This window comes from Centruroides sculpturatus, unplaced genomic scaffold (genome assembly GCF_000671375.1).
Source record: "Centruroides sculpturatus isolate CEXI.00-Female unplaced genomic scaffold, Cexi_2.0 scaffold1934, whole genome shotgun sequence".
In the NCBI taxonomy this organism is placed as follows: Eukaryota; Metazoa; Arthropoda; class Arachnida; order Scorpiones; family Buthidae; genus Centruroides; species Centruroides sculpturatus.
In genome coordinates this window covers 74360-96715 of record NW_019386299.1, presented here as the reverse complement: position 1 = coordinate 96715, position 22356 = coordinate 74360, and the positions used below count along the sequence as shown (strand labels likewise).

The window sequence follows — 22356 nt, the reverse complement described above, 5'->3', positions numbered from 1 at the left end:
ATTTTTTCTTTACCTTTTATAACTGTTCTGACCGTCGATTCCGATAGATTAAACTTCTTTGCCAATTCACAAATTTTCATTTTTGTATCAAAGTCTTTAATAATGTTAACTTTACATTCCAAAGATAAAGTTTTTCTTTTCTTGTTTGATCGGAAGAATCAGTTCTACTTCGTTTGGATGACATAGTAGAGTCTCTCAAGTCTCTGTAGATAGAACAAACACAGAAATAAATAACACAAAATAAATTGTAGCTATGTGTCGATTCCGCGCAACATTTCCGAACATGTAAGCCGAACAATAGTGTGAGAGGAGTGAGTAATCAAGAGTTGCGTGGCGTTCAAACAAAAGACGAATCGGCGAGATTTGAAAATCGCGTAAGTCAGGGTAGCGTAAGTTGAGGTATTACTGTACATGACTTAATTTCACAATGGTTCACTTTTTCTTCTATACATATATTGTTCATATATATTATACATAATTACATTTAGTAGATTGAAAATTCTTTGTTAACAATTACATGTACAAATTTAAATGTATAGTATTAATTTGTGTATTGCTGTACTTTTTGATTATATTCACTCTGAAAGCAATTCAAAAGTAGATTCATTTGTATGTTTTCTCACTTAACACAATATTTTTCTCAGTTTCCTTGAAAAACATATAAATGAGTTTGGCTATTTCATGTTCATGGATCAAATCCAACAATAGGTAATATAAATTTTCAGTTCATTAAAATTAGTAGCTACTTGTAAATGTATGAAGTAGAGAACATGTTGAAATCTAAAATAAAATAGTAATTTTAAAAAAGATTGTTAGGGAAAAAGAATTATACTAAACTAAAGCACATGTCAATATAGCAAACTTTTTATGAGCTAGCAACATCCGTGCAAGATCACTTGAAACAAGAAGAGATCTGTTTTCAGTTGCCTGCCAAGTCATGGATGAGTAGTCATGCATATATAGTCTTAGATTAGAATAAAGTTTAATTCTAAGTTAAAGGACTGCCTCATCATTGTTCTAACAAATATGAATAAAAAATGAAGAGATTTAAAAAAGTGGTAAAAAAAAATACAGTTAAAGAAAGTAAACATTTCAATCAATTATTTTTTTAGATAATGCATATATTTTTTAAAATTGAGATGATAGTGAGCATTAATTTAATAAGCCAAATAATTTATAGATAACAAAAAATGTAATGAATTTGATGAATTTTCAGTGTCAATGCCATCCTAATTTTATTATTCTTTAGTGTTTGTCTTGATTGTTTATCTGAAAATTATCAACTTATGAATCAAATATTGTTATTCCATAGACAATAGTATAACAAAAACAAAATTTTAGTTTAAAATTGTTAATTTCAGATGATAAAATATTTGATTATGTTTAAAAAAGTGAAAATATTATTCTTATATGTATAGTTTAAAGTTTCTAATGAATAATTAGGAAAAATTATTTAATAAAATAATGGATTGTCTCTCAAATGCTCTTCCAGTATATTAAAAACATTTCCTATTAAAACAGTTTTGTATTATTTATGATTAGAAAATATTCTCAAATGAAAAAAACAATTTAAACTTATATGAAATATTATTAATAAAAATTTTAATTTCTGTATGAACTAAAAGTAACTTATTTTATAACAGTAATAGTTTTATTTTGCAGGAAATTTTAAAATTGGATAAACTGAATTATAATGCTTGGGTATTTATTGGTGTTTCTGCTCAAGAAATAGAACAACCAGTTCAAGCCGAAGCAGCCTTTCGTAAAGCTATTGAAATATCACCTGATCAGCTTCTGGCTTGGCAGGTTTGATATTTTTCCTTTAACTTTCTGAAAACATTTCATGTATTGATTGTTTTAAATCTTAACTTACAAAAAATTAATAGTTGTTATAATCATTATAATATAAAAGTTTGAAATTTGAAAATTATTATTTGTTTTTTTGAATGGATAATTTATAATAAAGNCAGGTGACAGTTTATCTTATCCATGTGAACCACATGTTGTTTCGTACTAATTAATTGATGCTCTAAAACTTTCTAATTGGAAAGTTTATTTATTTATTTAGACATACTGGGCAAAACTCATGATGCGGTGTATATAAAAATTGTTACATACATTACACATCAAAAGAAAAACTATTACAATCCATTCATCATTACAGAGAAAATTAACATACATAAATAAAACAAACAATTTATACAAATATTATTATAAATACCAAAAATAAATATTTAAACAAAATATCCAAATATAAACATATAACAAAATCATGGGGAGAACTATCCAAATAAAAACATCATTATAAATAAACATTAATTACACCCACCTATAAAAGAAAACAGATTAAGTTATCTCATCAAAATGTGAATGGTCTTCCAACACTTTTTAGCCACAAGCACACTTTTAAAGGAAAAGCAAATGCCACCTTTTGGCAATAATCGAATACTCCAATATGCAAAAACAATGTACGTCACTCTGTACAAAAGGATCACTAAAACAAAGTAAATCAACATAAGATTACCTAAAAAAGAATTTAATCTTTTGAACAAAATTAATTAAATCAAAATTACTTAAATTNAATGCCACCTTTTGGCAATAATCGAATACTCCAATATGCAAAAACAATGTACGTCACTCTGTACAAAAGGATCACTAAAACAAAGTAAATCAACATAAGATTACCTAAAAAAGAATTTAATCTTTTGAACAAAATTAATTAAATCAAAATTACTTAAATTACTGATAAGGTCCAGAAAATTCTCAAACGGAATAATAGAAATACCAAACATACTTTCCTGAATTTTTTCTAAATTAGAACATTTATCTATCACATGAAAAGCATCCAATAGCTGATCATCCTGACAATATATGCAAATTTCTCTGCAATAATTCTGTAAAAAATTAAGAGAATTACATCTGATTTGCATTACTGTAGCACTAATATTAAGAGAAAATTTATTATTATAAAGCAAACAATCAAAAAAAGATTTATTTAAGTGCTTGTACCAATCAATATAAGAGCTTGCATTAATGTGTTGATTCAAATCCAGAATAAAATTATCAAAATAATTTAATTTCAAAATAGAACAACTATCATGCTTATTTAATAATTCATCAAAATTAATACCATTATTAACACAAATTTCCCTTAAACTTTTAGCCCACAGAAAGTCCCTCTTATTAAGCACATAACACAAACATATTCTGCTCCATCGTTTTTCATCCAATGCAATAGTCCTGAAGGTCCAGTTCAAACACTTATTCAATAATGTAAAAGACAAAGGTAATAGCAAACACTCCATAAAAATCAGATAACTTGGGGTACAACGAGACACCAAAATCTTTTTTTATAAAATTAACCAAAACTGGATCCAACTAGTCACATTGGTATCCCCAAACCTCGGATGCATATAACAAAGATGATTTAACAATTGAATTAAAAATCCTTAAGCAATTTCTCAAATTACATAATTTAGCTGATCTACACATCTGAATAACTCTGTCAGTTTTAATAAAGGCATTCTTTTTAACAGTCTGAATATGGTATTTGAATATGAAATTTACCATTATATTTTAATTATTAATTAATATAACACCAAGATATTTATATTGGGAAACTACCTGTATTACATTTCTAAACCACCATTTATCCAATTTAGCAAGTTTACTACCATTACAGAAAACAACAACTTTAGATTTCATAAGATTCAAACTCATATTATTTTCTAGAAAATATTTATCCAAAATATTAATAAATCCTTGTAAACCTCTAACTGAGTCGGCAATTAAAACTATATCATCTGCAAAAGCCAGTGTTTTAATGCTAATGCCGTTCACCTTGATACCTTCATAGTCAGAATTAGTTATTTGTTCAATTAAATCATTTAAATATACACTAAACAACACAGGATTTAAAACACAGCCATGTTTAACCCCAGTAACAGTGAAAAAAGACCTAGAACAAAGACGACCCCATTTAATCTTCACATTAGACTCTTTATATAATTCAGTAAGCAAGGAAACAAATTTAAAGCTAATACCATATTTCAAGAGTTTTTTCCACATTGAATTCCTATCTATGGTATCAAAAGCTGAGGACAAGTCAACAAAGAATGCATATACTTTTCTCCTTTTTCTCATTAACGTCTTGATAATAAGAGTATGCAGAATAAAAATATTGTCTAGTGTAGAATAATTTTCACGAAAACTGGCCTGATTTTCAAATAAAACATAGTTTAAATTTAGCCAATTAACCAACCTATGGTACAATATATTACAAAAAATCTTTGACACACAGTTCAGCAAAGAAATTCCTCTGTAATACTAGGGATCGAATTAGACCCATTTTTATATACTGGACATAAAATAGCACTATTCCAATCTTTTTGGACTACCCCAGATCTTAAGATCCTATCAAAGCTTCTAAGCAATATCAGAAAAAACAGAATCCATCCTCCAAAATTCAGAAGGTATCCCATCAACCCCAGGTGCAGTATCAACTTTAATTTTATTTAAAACATAACTCAGTTCAGAGTTCAAGATATCCACATCCAAAATTGCATCAGACCAAATTAAACACTCATTAAAGACAGACAAATCTACAATATAAGGAAGTGAAGAACCATATAAAGAATAAAAATAAGAAAACCATTCCTCCAAACAGATGTTCACTCTACTATTACAATTTCTAATTTTACATAGATTCCAAAACCATTTATTATTTTTACAGAAGATCCCAGAATTCTGAACTGTATACAAAAACTTTTTTTCTTAGCTAAACAAATTTTTTTAACCAAGCCATGAAATAAAACAAATAATTTACGATACGATTCCAAACCATTTTTCTTAAAGGCTTGCCAAACTCTATTTCTATTATGGATCATTAAACAACAATCTAAATCAAACCAATTATTAATATTTATATGATCCTTTGGTTTTACATTCATATTATCAGCATTAGCCATCTCGACAATTAATTTACTAACAACTGATAAAGAAACCGAATCACTGTCTAACAGATATTTCTCCAAATCAAGCATAAAACTATTCATAGACTCACAATTCCAAAAAATTCTTTCATACAAACTCCCCTTATTATTCACTTTAGATTGAATAGGTTTGTTTAAACATAATACCATGGGAAAGTGATCCAAAAAACAGCAATCATCATCCACAGAAAAAGATTTAACACACCCCCATGCACAAAAAGTTGTTAAATCAAAATTAATAACCAATGAACCCAAGCTTGACACAAATGTATATTCACCAACTTCATCACCAGACATTCTACCATTTAATATTAATAAATTTTTATCTGCACAAAATTGAAGCATCTTTTGCCCCCTGCTTTTCACAATAACATCCTTAGATATCCTTCTTTTAGCCAAATCAATACCATAAGCATCACCAATGTAGTCAGGAATAACATTTCCCATTGTTTTACTCCAGAGCGGCTGGTAATTGTGGTCAAGCACTTTCTTTGCTAACTCTGTAACTGGCCTGCTGTTTTTGATGTATTCTTGATGTTTGAGAATACGTGAACATAACCTTCTAGCTGTGGCCCCTACATAATTTGACAATGTATGTTTTAGCAGGACCTGGTAGATTCCTGATTTTTCATTCCACTGGTATTTACCAAGTCCTGCTAAAACATACATTGTCAGCTGAAGAAACCAGTTATGTAGGGGCCACAGCTAGAAGATTATGTTCACGTATTCTCGAACATCAAGAAGACATCAAAACGGCAGGCCAGTTACAGAGTTAGTGAAGAAAGTGCTTGACCACAATTATCAGCCACTCTGGAGCAAAATAAAATTACTGAAATGCTGCAACGAACATAAAGAGCTATTTGTTTGAGAGAGTCTCTATATTTCTGCCACCAAACTGTGCAACTCCCCAACTCTTGAATTACCAGAAATTTGGGTAACAGCTTTTAAACAACTCAATCCACGATGTTGAAGTCTTTGCTACTCAGATGTCTTTTTGACATATCTTATACTTTATGCATGTTCTGGGCTCTTTTATGGCCTTATTTTTCCTAAAACATGCTTATTTAAAACTGTTTTCCTTCCACGCACTATGATGCTCAAAAGGATTTTTAAATAACATTTGAAAACGAAAAATCAGTTAAACCGTTGGAAATATTGTTTGATAATTTTGAAAATCCAAAATTTGTGAAACCACCAGATTAGAGTTCGAAAATCTTAATCTGTTGTATTCGATAGACTGCCTGAAGATGGTAGTTATATACTACTTGAAAGTACTAGCGGACAAGTTCATTTTCTAAAGTTGGACGAGTTCATTCTCCAAGACTCCACTCCTGTAACGCCATAACACGTAAGAGTTATAATCATATAAAAAGCAGATGTAATGTTTTCTCTAGTTGTTCTTTACTTTCTTCAATGATAAGTATGTCATCTGCAAATCTCAGGTTATTGAATTTTACACCGTGAACTGATATTCCCTGCATCTCTTGCGTCATCTTATCCACGACTCTTTCTAAGAGACTTATGAAGATAGTTGGGGATATAGGAGCTCCCTGTCTGGTGCCTCTTTGGTTTGAACCAGTTTCTTAGCTCCCCACGCAATCTCACAGCTGCTGCTGCATTATCATTAATATAACTTAGCAGGTTTATTAGTTTATGATCCACTCCATAAGATTTTAGCACTGCCAAGCTGGCTTTTTGGTCTATGCTGTCAAATGCCTTCTGAAACTCCACAAAACAGGAATAGATGTTTTTCTGCTTTCTTCTTGCTTTTTCAACTAATAGCTGTAATGTTAGTATCTGCTGCATTGTATTTCTGTCTTTCCCAAAACCTGCCTGTTCATCTGCTAAGTGTTTTTCTATCAAACTACTTAGTCTCTCCTTTAAGATCATCATAATTTTTCCTATGTTGTTTGTTAGGGCAATTGTTCTATAATTTTTGCACTCTAACATGCTGCCTTTCTTATGTATTGTCACCAATACTGATTTTGTCCATTCTTTAGGTATCTTTCTTTGTTTCCATACCTCATTGCACACTTGGTGTATCTCATAAATTAAACTTTCTTCTCCATGCTTAATCATTTCTCCTGTGATTTTGTCATGTTTGGAACTCTTATTGTCTTTTAACCGTTTCACTGCCCTTTCAACTTACTCCCTCGTAATATCATTTTCATTTTCAACACTTGGTGGCAATATCTTCTTTAATTCATCTACTAGATTCTCTAATACATCTGTATCCAATGTTTCCTTGTATAGTTCAGAGCAATAACTTGTCCACCTCTGTAGGACTTCCATCCTGTCCAGTAAAACCTCTCTCTTCTCATCTTTGATTGCCATTTGCTTTGGTATTCATTCTGGTTGACATTTCTGATTATCTTATATACTTCTTTAGTCTTGCATTCTCCATAATATTTTTCTGTTTCTACACTGATCCTCTAGCCGTTTTACTTTATCCATCCTAATTGCTTTTTTCACTTCATTGCACTTTACCTTATACTGTTTTTCCAGCTCTTCAGAAATGTCTCTTCTAAGCCTAAGAGCTCTTTTCTCTTGGCAAGCTTTAGGGTCTCTTGTGTGATCCATTTCTTATTGATTTTTTTTCTCTTCTGGTAGGGTCTGCTCAATTGCTTCTCTTATTGCCTTTGTTATTTCTTCCACTCTTGTGTCTAGCTCTTCCATCCTGTCTAGGATTTTTATCTTCTTCTCAAGTGTATTTCTATATATGCTCCCTATTTTCTCACCTTTTAGCTTTGTAATGCCTCTTTTCTTTTGGAAATGTGCATTAACTTTCCTCTTCAGTTTTATCTTTGTTTGCAATGACTAAGCTGTGATCAGAATCTATGTCAGCTCCCTGAAAGGTTCGACACTGTTGAACTGATGTTGACCATCTCCTTTGGATCAAAATCATATCAATCATGTTTCTTGTTGTTCCATCACTTGATCTCCATGTCCATTTTCTACAGATCTTTTGCTGGAATTTGGTGTTGCATATCATTAAATCTTGATCTAGGGCAAATTGAAGCAGTCTTTCTCCTTGTTCATTCCTTGCTCCATATTCATACTTACCCATTACTCTTTTCCAACCTTCATTATTATTTCCAATTTTAGCATTTCAGTCACCTCCAATGATGATCACATCTCTCTGTGGCATTTTCTCTATTATCATGCTTAGATCTTTATAAAAAAAGTTCAATCTCCTCTTCACTGCTATCTGAGATAGGTACATATATCTGGATTACTGATATCTTAAATGGTTTTGCTTCAAACCTTGCTGTCATCAATCTTGCACTAACTGGATTGTATCCTAACAATGCTGCTTGTGCTCTTTTACTAAGCAGAAATCCAACACCAACTTCATGCCTTGTATCATTTCTCAACCACATGACTTCATCGTCATTCAGTTCTCCTGATGCTGTCCAACGCATCTCTGCTAAGCCTAATATGTTGCATTGATATCTCTCCATTTCCTTCCGAAGCAGCTCTAGTTTTTCAGTTGACCATAACATTCTGACATTCCAAGTTCCTACTGAAAGGACTTAGGACTTGTGTTGCTGGACTTTTTTTCTTTCTTTCAGTAGCTAATTTTTTCACCCAACCCCAATTGCTCAGTTGGTGTTGCAGATCTTGTTTATCCGGGCAATGTCCAAGCTGGCATCTTTTATCTTTTGCTTGTATTGACGTCAGATTTCATTTGTGTTGTTGTTTTATATTAGTGCATCAACACTCATCTAACCAACCCTCCTCCTTTTTCCAGGCTTGGTATGGGCATGTTTTCTCTAGAGGTTGCATGGCAGAGTTGATAAAGGTTAATTAATTGTATTTNATAAAGGATTGTTTAACAAAAACAAAATTAAAACTGAATATCAAAAATATATTTTGCTAGCATTTTTGATTTTATATCATCATACTCAGCTGCTTGAAACACATTAATGGAAAAAGAACATTACATTTTTAAATTTAAAATATTTCATTTGATATTTCACATGCAAAATTTGTTTTTTTAGTTATAAAAATGAAATGTAATAATTTATGTAAATTGAAATATGGCAGTAATGTAGGTAAGTAGATTATGTAATAATAAAATATATGTGGGTTGTTCAAAAACTTCCCAAACTTTTTTAATAGCACGCCTCCAGTTGGTTATTTTTTAATCTGCTTGGATGTGTTGTGTCTGTGGAACCCTCCTGAGTAATCTCCTTCAATCCGTTTGTTGATATCTTGATTTGGTGATTAGTTATGGCCATTTATGTGAAGGTGTGTTTATGGGGTTCGGCAAAAAATTGGATCCGCGGAAATGAGCTGTTTGAAGAAGCAGCATTGTTCTGTAAAATTCTGCGTGAAACTTGGAAAATCCTTCACGGAAACTTCCCATGGATGGGTGAAACACCCCCTCCCCCGCCTCAAAAAAGCTCAACAAGTTCACTCAAATGTTAAAAGTGATGTTGACTGTTTTTTTCGATTCAAAGGGGGTTGTGCATCATGAATACCTACCTACAGACCAGACAGTCAACATGGAGTACTACCTGGAGGTTATGAAACACCTAAGAGAGAGAATCAGGCAAAAACGGCCCAAACTTTGGAGGAGTGGCGAGTGGTTTTTTCACCATGACAATGCACCGGCTCATTTGTCCCTTGGAACTCATGAGTTTTGGCCAAAAACAAGACTGCTGTGCTTCCCCACTCACCCTAATTACCTGACCTGGCCCATGTGACTTTTTCTTGTCCCCCAAACTAAAAACATGCTCAAAGGAAAAAGATTTGCCACCATTCCAGAGATAGAAAAAAAAACAACGGAGGAGCTTATGAGCATTCTGGAAAAAGCATTCCAGGACTGTTTCAAAAAGTGGAAACACCATTGGGATAAGTGTGTATGTTGGAGAGGAGACTACTTTAAAGGGGACCCTGACAAATAAGTTGTAAATGAAGTATTTTTTTGTAATAAATAAAGTTCAGGAACTTTTTGAACAACCCTTATATACGTAGTAAATATTTCTTAATACTGCTTATTAAGGAAACCAAAACAAATTTCTTACAATTAATGATATAAGTTATTGTGATGTTCATGACAAGAGATAGTACGATCCGTGAGCAAACCATTACAAAAAGGATGATGTATAATCCACTGTACTACAAAATATCTTTTTATTCTCTTAGAACGGGTTCAGGTTTTATTTAACAGATCCCAGCTATTTATAAAATTAATGACAAGAGGTGCACTGAACAGGGAGATTCCTTGTTCTTGTTACCAAAACATCACTTGCCAGGGAGCTAAAATTGAAAGGGTGGTGGTGGCATCACCAGACACACCTAAGTTATGCCTTTGCGAAAACACAAGCCCACACCTTCTCTTAGACCCATTTTGGACAAGGCCAGGTCTCCAACACATCTTGAAAAAGCAGTCCATAACATCGCATCAGACCATATGAGAGATTACGATCTAAATGTCAAGAGCCCCAAAGAACTTATAAGAATATTAAGGCAAACACAGGTAATGGATTTGGCCCACATCACAGTGTGTGACTTTGTATCATTATACCCTTCAATTAAATTGCAATCGTGCTTTTGTGCTCTGAGAGATCTCCTATTGACCAAATTTAGAACACCTACACATCGCAAACAGATCTTGGAACTGGCACATCTCGTGTTACAACTCTATATTCTAGTGTAACAACTGGACCTATCAACAAAAACGCGGTGTATCCATGGGCAGCCCAATATCTGGCGACTTATGTCAGATGGTATTATGTAGATTAGAAGAAACCGTCATACCAAAGTATAGATCTAATATAATTATTTATAAGAGATATGTGGGTGATGTCTTTATCCTGTGGAAAATGAAACCAAACATCAATGATTTTTTGAGTCACATGAACAACAATTTGTACGGGCTGACCGTGAAACTAGATCAATTGACTACCACCACTGCACACTTTTTGGACATTAACATCATGCTCAACAGTGGATTGGTCGAAACGGGTATATATTATAAACCTAGCTACATCCCATGGTTTATATCGGCAAACTCAGCGGACGTGTTCACTTATAAGGTTGCAGCATTCTGGGCGTTAGTTAGAAGAACATATATGCACCCTTCTAAGTTAGTTAGAAGAACATATATATGCCCTTCTAAGTGGAGTGACACCATAATTGAACTACAAAATATAGAATGCATTGCAATGGCATATGGACACAAAAAAGAACTAATACGAGGGCTAGCACATGCCTATTTCCAAACACGTGACACACAGGAGACATCCATTACTCAAAGGACTAGTCAGGACCCAACCAGAAGATACAACATCGTTGAATACAACAAACAATTTCAAGGGTTATATAAAGAACACCAGTGTAGCATACTGAAGATCCCCCAATATATATCAATTATTATGTAATGCAAAAGACAAACAGAATGATCTTAGGGCTCTGAGGGTATATAGTATTTCTGTGAGAGATGATAGATTTAAGAGAGAAATGGTGTACATTGCTCCATGAAACGTTTCATCCAACAGAGGATTAAGGAGCACAAATATGACATAGACCATGCTCGTTACACCACTGCCCTATCTACCTACACAACCAACCTGGATATTCACGCAGAACTATCCAACGCCAGATTAATAAATAGAGCTTTTCATACAAACCTTGAAGCCCTGGAAATTTATAAAGCCGGCCGGACAGGGAGATGTATAAATACCAAAGACGGCAACACGCTTTCCTATGCTTTGCGCTATGTATGTGAAGAATAAGGAAACAATGATGATACGTAACATGCGCATGAGTTAAATATTTTAAAACTAAATGTTCATTAAAAGAATGGAATTTGATTGTCCTCTTAACCTGAAGCAGACTTCGACTGAGGCCGAAAACGTTTGTTTTTACAAATAGTTAAGAAGTATCAGGCAATAAAGGTTTAGTAAGTACAATTTTATGCAAAATACTGGTATTCGGATTAGAAGATTTGTGATGATAAAGTCTCCATATTCAATTAATGTATCCCAGTGTGATTGAAGTTACTAAAAAAAACCAAAATTTAGGCTTAGTAAATTCATTGGAAAGTGTCAAGTTAAATTTGTTCAGAATCTGGAGATAATTTCCCACAAGTCAATGGTTTAAATTTGTTGCTCTGTTTTTGATTTTTATTATTTTTGATGATTTAGTAATATAATTTAAAATAACAATTTTATAAATTTTTCAGGGTTTATGTCAGTTTTATGAAAAAAATGATGGAAAAGAATATAAAGAAAAATTAATTGGAACATATATTGAAACTTTAAAACTTATGAAAGAGTAAGTAAATTCAATATTTAATGTTAAACAAACCTATGCTACAGTTGCTGACTTAGTGTTTGAACAAGAGATAAATTGTATAATTAAAAACATTTCTTATAACCATCTAGAGCAGTCATGAGCAAGGTCCTTAAGCTCCTTATGTACGCCCTCTAGGATTTTGGCAACAAGTTTATTTTTCCATTTTCTGCATCATGCCATTAGGCCAAAACACACATGTGTAAAATTGTGTGGCAGAAAACTGAATCAGAAATCAGCTTTCGATTCAGTTTCTGTTTTACGCTTTTATGCCAGAACACACACATGTACAAATTCTGGTTGAATAGGAAACACCACTGCCACTAACAGAAGTACATTTTATTAATTTTTTTTTTCTCATATATGTATCCCTTTGTACCTTCCATTTTTTCTCTGCTGCCTCTGCTATAATTTAGAAAATTTAATTTATTGTGTTGTAATTTATTGAAAATTTAATTTAATTTATTTTATTTATTTAAGTTATTGTGTCTGAATAAAGCAAATTAAATTAAAACACAGTTTCATCAGAATCAATAGAAAATTTAAATTAATAGACTTGTATTTCAAAGGGAAATAACATATGATCTAAATATTATATATTGATTTTACTAGACCTACCTATTATTTGAAATTTAGCACCTATGGCCATCCACAAACTTTGTTTAAAAAAAAAAATACAGTGTCTTTATGCATGACACTTTTTTTTGTCATAAAGACACTGATGTAATCGAATGGATTCAATAAAATCTTCAATTTCATTTATTTTTTGTTTTTTGGAGACTGTCACAATTGTAGGGGTAACCGCTATTGCCTCCATTATTAGAATAAAAACCGCATGTTTACTGTGATGTCACAAAAAAGACTTCTCTTTATTGGAAGAATTTTGGCGTAAAAATTTTATGCACGTAAAAAGTAGAGACATGCTCTACTCTTTATTCAGTTATTTTTCAGCCAAAATTCCAAAAAACTTTTACACTTTCTGTTTTATGCTATATTTTATGCTGAATTTTATGCATATGTATTCCTGGCCTTATGTGACCCTAATTAAGCTGTGACAAAAAACTTTCAAACTAACTTTGATCAATAAAAAGATGAGAATAAACTATACAGGGTGCATAGGCAAGTCCTTTAACCAGAAAATTCTTGCAAATGGAGAGAGCTACAGCTATGCAAGTAAGGTAATGGTATAGTAAAGCGACTATACCCGACCTAATGCAAAAGTCAGCAGCGCCCCTAGTGGCGAAATTTGGAAGATAGGCAGTGCAAATCGAAAATAAAAACAGATAGAGCAAACTTTCCAATTAGAAAGCTTTAGAGCATCAATTAATTAGTACAAAACGATACATGATTCACACAGATAAGATAAATTGTCACCTGTATACCAAAAATGTCTGAAAGCGATGCACGCCATTTTGTGTAATTGTCTGAAAGGAATAGCCATAAGATTGAAGAAATACGCACAATTTATTGCATAAAATACGTACTTACGTCAATGCAGTTTGATAACATCATACAAAAAACAACGAAAAGGCAAACTGTCACACAGTGATAACAAGTTAATGTCGAGTATGTTTGAAAAGTTTGCCATTGCTCACAATACATGCCATTGTTATCAGACTGTATTGACGTAAGTACGTATTTTATGCAATAAATTGTGTATACAGGTAACCCCCGTATAACACGGTAGTTACGTTCCAAAAAATTGCCGTGTTATGCGAAACAAAGAACTAGTACGAAAAGGAGGGTTAGGTTCCAAAAATTNCCAACCCCAATTGCTCAGTTGGTGTTGCAGATCTTGTTTATCCGGGCAATGTCCAAGCTGGCATCTTTTATCTTTTGCTTGTATTGACGTCAGATTTCATTTGTGTTGTTGTTTTATATTAGTGCATCAACACTCATCTAACCAACCCTCCTCCTTTTTCCAGGCTTGATATGGGCATGTTTTCTCTAGAGGTTGCATGGCAGAGTTGATAAAGGTTAATTAATTGTATTTTTTTTTTTTTTTTTTTTTTTTTTTTTTTGGAAATGGTCCCAACAAAATTTTTGTGGCAGGTTCCCAATTTAGTTATGTTATTCATATGAATTAATTATATCTCAAAAAAATAATATTAATAATAAACTAATAGAAAATATTTAATAAGTTCCTGTCAATATTCAGTCTACTTCAATTTATCAAAAACAAAACTGAAGGTTTTAAAAACCAATGATTGCTATTAATAACTTAAAAAGCAGTGTTCTAAGAAAAATTTGTTTAAGATTTAGCATTTTCTTTCTTAATAAAAAAGAAGGGAAAAAAGAATATAAAGTAATACCTTAGTTTTTTGCTTAAAATTTGTCCCTGTTTTTGTTGTTTGCCTCAGATTTCGGCGATGTGCCCACATGACCTCACTGCTAATTTTACGAAAACAAAAGGCAATTCATACATTTTTGTGCTCAGTGTAGCATTCTTTCCCATTGTGTGAGTATTCTAGCCAAACAATTCCATTGCTTTCCTTTTAGCTCCATCGTGGGACCAACAAAAGCTTCTAGAGCCAGCAACCCTTTGAATGCTATGTTAAATGTTCATTTATTCATATGAAAATGATTGCCTCGGTTTTTGTCGGTTTCGGATTTCGCTGATTGGTTTCAGACGGATTACACTGTTTGACAAGGATTCTATTTCTGATATTAAAATGTGTGATTCTAAACCAATTTATCATGGGAAATTCAAATCTGGAAACAGAATTTTGTTGTCAGGGATACTTTTTGTGTAACGTGTATATATATGTATATATTCACAGTTCATGACAAACACAGACGTTATAGAGAAATATGTGTATGTTGTTGCATGCAGTAATAATCGAATGTGACAATGATGTTGCTGGCCTAATGAAGGTGCTGAACTTCACCTACAGTTCACAGGAGTGGAGACTTTTCATAGATGTATTGAAAATAAGTCTCAAGGGTGTTTTTCTCCACAATGGAAATAAAATGCCCTCTGTTCCAGTTGCTTATGCCAGCTTGACTAAAGAGAATTACAAATTCTTATGAAGGATGATAAATTCATTACAATACAATGAATACAAATGGAAAATATGTGGAGACTTCAAAGTAATTGCTATGACATTGGGAATGCAACAAGGCTACACAAGATATGCATGTTTTCTTTGCGAGTGGGATAGTCATGACAGAAATTCTAACTAAATGTAAAAAAAAATGGCCTAAGTGGAGGTGGAAAGTGGAAGAAAAGAATGTGCAACATGAAAGTCTGGTAGCTCCTGAAGATATACTACTTCCACTGCTTCACATCAAACTTGGCCTAATGAAACAATTCGTAAAGGTCATGGATCCAACAGGCAGTGGATTTGCATATCTAGCTGACAAATTCCCCATCTTTCAGCTGCAAAAATAGAGGAAGGTGTATGTATGGGCCCGCAAATCAAGGAGTTGCAGAAAGATGCAAATTTTGAAGCATGTTTAACTGCCAAAGAAAAGAGAGCATGGGAGTGTTTCAAGATAGTATCAGAAAACTTCCTCGGAAGAAGAGCTACCAACTACAAAGCAATGGTAAATGACATGATCAAAGCACACCAAGATCTGGGGTGCAATATGTCTCTGAAGGTACATATGATAGACTCATCTGAACTACTTCACAGAGAGTTGTAGTGACGTATTGGATGAACATGGCAAAAGATTCCATAAAGACATTTCTACTATAGTAAGGCATTATGAAGAGAAGCGGGTATCTTCTATGTCAGCAGATTATTGCTGGAATATCATTTGAGAGAAGAAAGATTCTCAATACAAGAGAAAAAGTGATGTGCATTACTATATGGTGGCTCATTTTTGTCAATTTTCTGTAATTGCTCACGTGAAATAAATGCTACAAAGCAAATACACTAAGATGTATATGTTATATGTTAGATCCCAACCTCCCTTAATATGATGAACTTAATAACATCATAAAAAAGCTGATTTTTTTTCTTGAATTTCAGCTAATGTGTCCTGCACTATATCAGAAACATAAAGAAAAAAATAAAATTGTGATTACTCATAAACTATCCCTGACAGAAAAAAACTAAAAACAGGTTTGAATTCAGTGCTCGAAGTACAACTAGGAACACAATGTATTTTTTCAGAAATAGAAAAAAAGTTTTTTTTTGCAGAACAGTGTTATCAATGAAAACCGAGGTATCACTGTACCAAGGAAAAAAATGCTAAAATCTTAGAGGTGATTAGTGGAGGAGGAAGTACAAAGTAAGCTGAAAAAGGATGGTCATACAAGAAGTTTGAAAAATGATGCAATCAACATTAAAGATTTGGAAAGCATGTCTAATGTATGCAAGTCACTTTTAAAGAATTTAAGTAATTGAGATATTGTTAGAAGGACACAAGTCTCCAATAAAGCAGAAGCTATTTAATCATAAGTTCCAGTTAGTTTCTTTCATTCTTATTTACTACAGAAAATACAAGAGAATTAAGAATGGTAGCCTCAGTCTTTTTTTAAAATATGCATATTTTGGATGACAAGTGAACTTTAAAAGAAAGTCAAATATTTTAGTGATTAAAAATATACTCAATAGATTTTTTACTATATTATTTTAAAGTATTATTTTTGTATACTACAGTGATAAGAATAAACAACTGGAAGTTATAAAGAAACTATGGGAGATTTATATTCAGTTAGACAAAGCAAAACAGGTAAAACAATTTACTAAATTATTATGTAGCTTGTAAAATTTACAAAATTCATTTAAAAACAAGAATGTGATACATATATATTAATAAGAAAATTTTTTCTTCCATTATAAATGAATAATTTAAATTAAAGAATAGGAAAGTAATTTAAATTATTTGTCATTTTTTTTTATTTAGTAATTTAAGTTTTTTTTAAAACTTAACTCATGGACTCATTTAAATCAAATTTAAATATTCTTGAATTTTATATTATTATTGGTTCTCTGATCACAATTTATCTTTTGTGAAACTTTCCAACATTTATTTTTATCTTATATCAGTTTTAGACAACATAAAATCTCTCAAAAATGCAATTTATAACAAAAAATAATGACTTTTTTGTGATTTCAATATTAAACTATGTAATTTATTAATGATTCTTTAAATGAAACAAGATTTTTAGTACTGAAGATATAATACATGAAATAAAAACATCTTAAAGATATTTACATAGGATGTGCCATAAGTTCTCAACCTAATGAAAAAAGGCAATGAAAAAAAGGAAAAGTTGTTATTTTCAATATAATTGTCTCTGATTTCAATGTACTTATGACAATGTTTAATTAATTAATTAATTATTAAAAAGCAATTCACTCCCTTTATAAAAATATATTGGCAGCAAGTGCACTTTTGTTCTTTTCCTCAACATTTCTTGCATGTCTTTGCACATAACTGATGTAATAATAATTTGCATTTACAGTGGTAAATCTTTTTTTAAAGTTCATCATCACTATGCTCTCTCTCTCATAATTCCAAAAAACAGCAGCTGGATGGCTAAGTGGTCAACGTTGCAGCCTACTGCTCTGGAGGACCCAAGATCAAATCCAAATGGATTGAAAAATCCACATGAGTTTTTCAGGGGGTGGTCTGACTGGATATGTCGGTCCCTGTCCCTCACCACCCGACCGCCCCATTGTAAGCTTGGCTGAACCTATAATGGGCGTGCTAAAAGAGGCCCTCTTAGTGCCCGCAGGGTGGAAAGAGTTAAAAAAAAAGTTTCAAAAAACAGTAGCCATGATCTTAATTGATGCAACACTTTAGTTTTTGGGGGCTTCCTCCCATGGTCTTTGTCACTTCATTGATTCCACTTTGGAAAAGGGGTCATAATAAAGGACCTAGTCTTATCCTCTGTAACAATAGATTTCAAAAAATCAACTTTATCCACTTTGTAAAGGTCCAAAGTCAACCATGCACTTTCCACATGCTGCTGCCATTGGACAGAAGAAAGAAGTTTGGAAACCCATCTTGTGCTGACTTTGCTCATGCCTTGATGCTCATGAAGTATATGCCAAACACTCATATTTGATATGTTGGTCATTGCTACTATTTCTTTCACCTTCAATTGGCAATTCAAAAGAACCAGTTCCTCCACCATACCAATTTTTTCCAAGGTTATTGCATCTACTGGATGACCAGATCTTGTGTTATCTTCAAGGAATTTTTGTCCTAATAGAAAACATTTAGCCCATTCTTTGACAGTGGTATATGATGGCAAAACTTGTCTGTACACATGATCGAGGTGTTGTTTGATTTCCATGGGTGCTTGGTCTTCTTTTGTAAGAAACTTGATGACTACACGATACCCTAGTTTAAAATTAGCTGCCATGTCATATGCAGAATTCCATTATAAATTACTTTTTAGTACTTCAGCCACTAAATTTCTGTCAGACACTAATAAGATATTAATCTGTTATATATTTGTCTTGACATGTCTTTCAGTCTTGCACAGTAGGTTAGGTCAAGAACTTATGTGCTTCCTTTCTGGTTGAAATGGTTTTGGCTTTTTTAAAAGATGGTTTTTGAAGAATTTTAAAATAAAATGGTTTTTAAAATTTATAAAATTTACAATTGTGATTTTTGAAGTATTATATGTATTATGAATTTAAAAAAATATTTTTTGTTATGAATATTGCCACAGCTCGCTCTTCCCACTGTGTTGTTCATGGTATGGGTTAGCGTCTTCGCCTATCAAGCGAAGGTATCCGGTTCGAACCTCATTGATGCAGGGTTTCTTTTTCTGTGTGTACATTCTCCTGGTCTGAGAGTACATGGTAATTTGTTAGCATTTACATATTTCTGCCACATCTCTGTAGTATATAACTGCAAGCTCTCAGGTTGAGGGTGGTTCTTGTTCTCGTACTGCAAGCTGCAGTAGTTGTACATTCTCTGAGCGAATAAATACCACTTTGTGTTCCTGACAACTGGTTGCTGTTTGTTTCCACAACAATATTACATGTTTTAAAGATTATGAGAATGCTTAGTAGAAATGTAAGAAAAACAGTAATTTTAGTTTTCTTTTTAATTTAAAAAAAAAAATTTATAATTGCAATATAGTCTTGTTAATCAGACCATTTTCTAGTTTGACATGACCAGTAATCTGACATTAATTGAGTCTTGGGTATAAAACCTGGAATGAACTGATTGGTGGTGACATCAAACTCATTTGATTATCAACTGTGCAGTTATCAACCCAATGTCACTCTGTGTCGTATCCTTTGACAGCAGAAAGTGGAAAGTCCATTTGATGACTCTCAGATACAAGAAGTTTGGTTTTTTTTTGAAAGATGATGTGTGCTTTTCAAAGTTTGTGAGAAAGGAACATGCACTTTAGGCTACAAACAAGTGTTGCACATACTTGTGTTGTGATCTTTGTCTCATTTTGTCAATAGCTTTGCTATGTTGCTTTCCCAACATAGCAAAATTATTGCCAATATGAAACAAAGTTGTTTGACAGATTTTCATAGATGTAAAAATATAAATAATTTTATTGATTTTATTGAAATTATAAAAGTTATGTACATATTACAACAGCAAATCTATTCTCTATTTTGTGTATGTTTTCATTTTTATTTATTTATTAAATTTCTACCAAATAGCAACAAATTGAAGCATCTGAATCTAACATCAACAAATCATTGTTGCAAATCATTCTCATTTTACAAACTACTAAATGATAGTTTATAGAGAGATATACAAAATGTTTATTGGTTTTTTGCTGTCAGAGGCAATTTTTATAGTCAGCGACTGTTTTTCTTCAATGATCTGTCAACGTTGCCCCTTGTGATATCACTCATGTTAAAAAGAACTATGACATGAGTGATATCATAAGGGGGCAACATTGCCAGATCATTGAAGAAAAGCAGTCACTGACTATAAAAATTGCCTCTGACAGCATGTCAAAAGCAATTGCATTGAATGGTTTGTGCTGGGCTTTACTGACACCATTGCCAAATTGTAGGCAAACTTTCCACTAGTTGAAACTCCAGTTTTTACTAAATTTGAACATTTTTTCACTAAAAATGTGGCATAATAGCAAGCTGAACGAGAAGGAATACTATACGAAAGATTGTTAAGTTTGTCATCTTAGGATTCTCAAAGAAAAAAAATTACAGTATCTTATAACACACTTACTGTATAAAAATCAATCTTGAAATTTCCTACTAAGTTGGCAACACTACCAGTGATAGCTGTGCATTTGGATGAAAAACAGCAGAAGACAATTGAATTGATTGACAGCTAATTTGAAAACTCAAAAATACAATAACATATGATTGCTCATCTTTTATATTTTCTTGCTATTCTGCATATGTTTCTGATTAATACAATGTATTAATATCAAGAAAATAAACAAATCCAGCAGATGCTTTCCAGCCTTTGCAATATGTTGACACTGCCATCACCACCCTCATTAGAAGAACCTTCTTACTACCATCAATGCAAATGTGAGAATACAGACGAGGGTTAAGGCTCTCTAATCATCAGATCTGAAGGATCTGCTCACTTTGTCACTGGATGGCTTATTCTAACAGACTTCAAGCGGTAAAAGTCTTTGTGGGGTTGTGCAACTTCCATAAATATTAGACTAAGAAGGTCATTGAAAATCAAATCAACAATTTAATCAAACTTAACAAAAATACAGGTAAATAATGAGAACATGAAAGATACATAGATTATCTATATTGCTAGCCTATGGTCTCTATTTAACCCGAGAGAGAGAGTTTACAAAAATCTGTTTACCTCATTGGATATGACAGGGATGGTCTGAGGTTGATGGTTTAGGAGTGTCTTGGTCCAGACGTTGGAAGGAGGCTGGCGGAAGGGCATGGTGGATAAGTCAGGAACACACTCTCAAAAGAGAAAAATTTGTCCTTTTTATTCACATTTTTGACCAATGATTGTGATGGAAAACCATCATCTGACGGGATGTGTCGTGGTGTCTTTCAGACAGGTGTTTGGAAGAATTTAAGATAAGAGGTGGAGGAAGGAAGCAAAACATCCTCCTTTCTCACTAAAGGTTGCGTTATAGAGCATGTTTTTCAGGATGTTGAAGTTTTGTAACCATTTTAGGTTATATTAAAATAATAAAAAAACCGATAAAAATTTGAATAAAATTAAGTTAATTTAGTTAATGTGGGTTATTTGAGGAGGGAATTCTGTAAATCAAATTAGAAATCCCTTCAGATTATCACACAGGTGCTAGTTAATATTGAATTCAACACCATTAGTTTAGTATGTACTGCTGGTTTCTAGCATAGTCTACGCTGTACCGCTTGAGAATCTCACAACAGGAATGAATACGAAGTACATTGAGGCCACAATAAGAATGTTAGCTAGCTGCCTAGCAGAACACCAAGATGATATAATCAAGGGAAGGCACACCACAGAACTTGCAAAAAAGGTGTTTGAGCAGGGTTACAATCTGTTATGGACCCAAGCAACAATGCTCAGATGCTGTAATAATTGAAAACTTATCTTTATATGGGAGTCCCTTCTCACAGCAACCTCAGAGGCATCACCCTTCCTACTCTCAACCTGCTATGTATGGGTCATGCTGTATAAGTGGTTAAATGATTCTCATCCACTGTCACATTGCTAACATGGGTCTGCATTCATGCATGTGCTGCTTCAAAGCATACATTTAACATCGTATGCCCAACTTTGAATACATTTGAAAATTAGTGACTTGTTCTTAACAGTTTTATCAAAAGTTTTAATTTGAATAATATGCATTCTGTTCTTCTTTCTCAGACTATAGTTGAGCGTTGATTATCCGAATCAATTGGGGACTGGGATTGTTCAGAAAATCGATATTTCAGATAACCGATTATGTACAAAAAAATATACAGTAGAACCTTGATTATCCGCCCTAATTGGGGACTGGGGTTGGTCGGATAATTGAAAAGCCGGATAACCGAAAAGTATGAAAAAATCCATTATTAGTGTAGTATATTATTATATCCCATGTAATTAGTATATTAGTATATCGCTATTAACCTATTTTGCGTTGAATTTTCATCGATGTTAAGCCTAACAAAAATTTTTTAAAATAATAATCGTCGCTATTGTA

The 22356-nt window shown here is 32.6% G+C and overlaps 1 protein-coding gene across 1 annotated transcript in view; it reads left to right on the top strand.

Annotated features, from left to right (window-relative positions):
* Nucleotides 1-22356, top strand: part of LOC111614468 (tetratricopeptide repeat protein 37-like) — a 56768-nt gene that overhangs the window by 2812 nt on the left and 31600 nt on the right. Inside the window, exons 2-4 of the mRNA XM_023355849.1 lie at nucleotides 1663-1806; nucleotides 12184-12275; nucleotides 16901-16973. Coding sequence (XP_023211617.1) covers nucleotides 1663-1806; nucleotides 12184-12275; nucleotides 16901-16973 — 309 coding nt within the window. The remainder of the gene's footprint in view (nucleotides 1-1662; nucleotides 1807-12183; nucleotides 12276-16900; nucleotides 16974-22356) is intronic.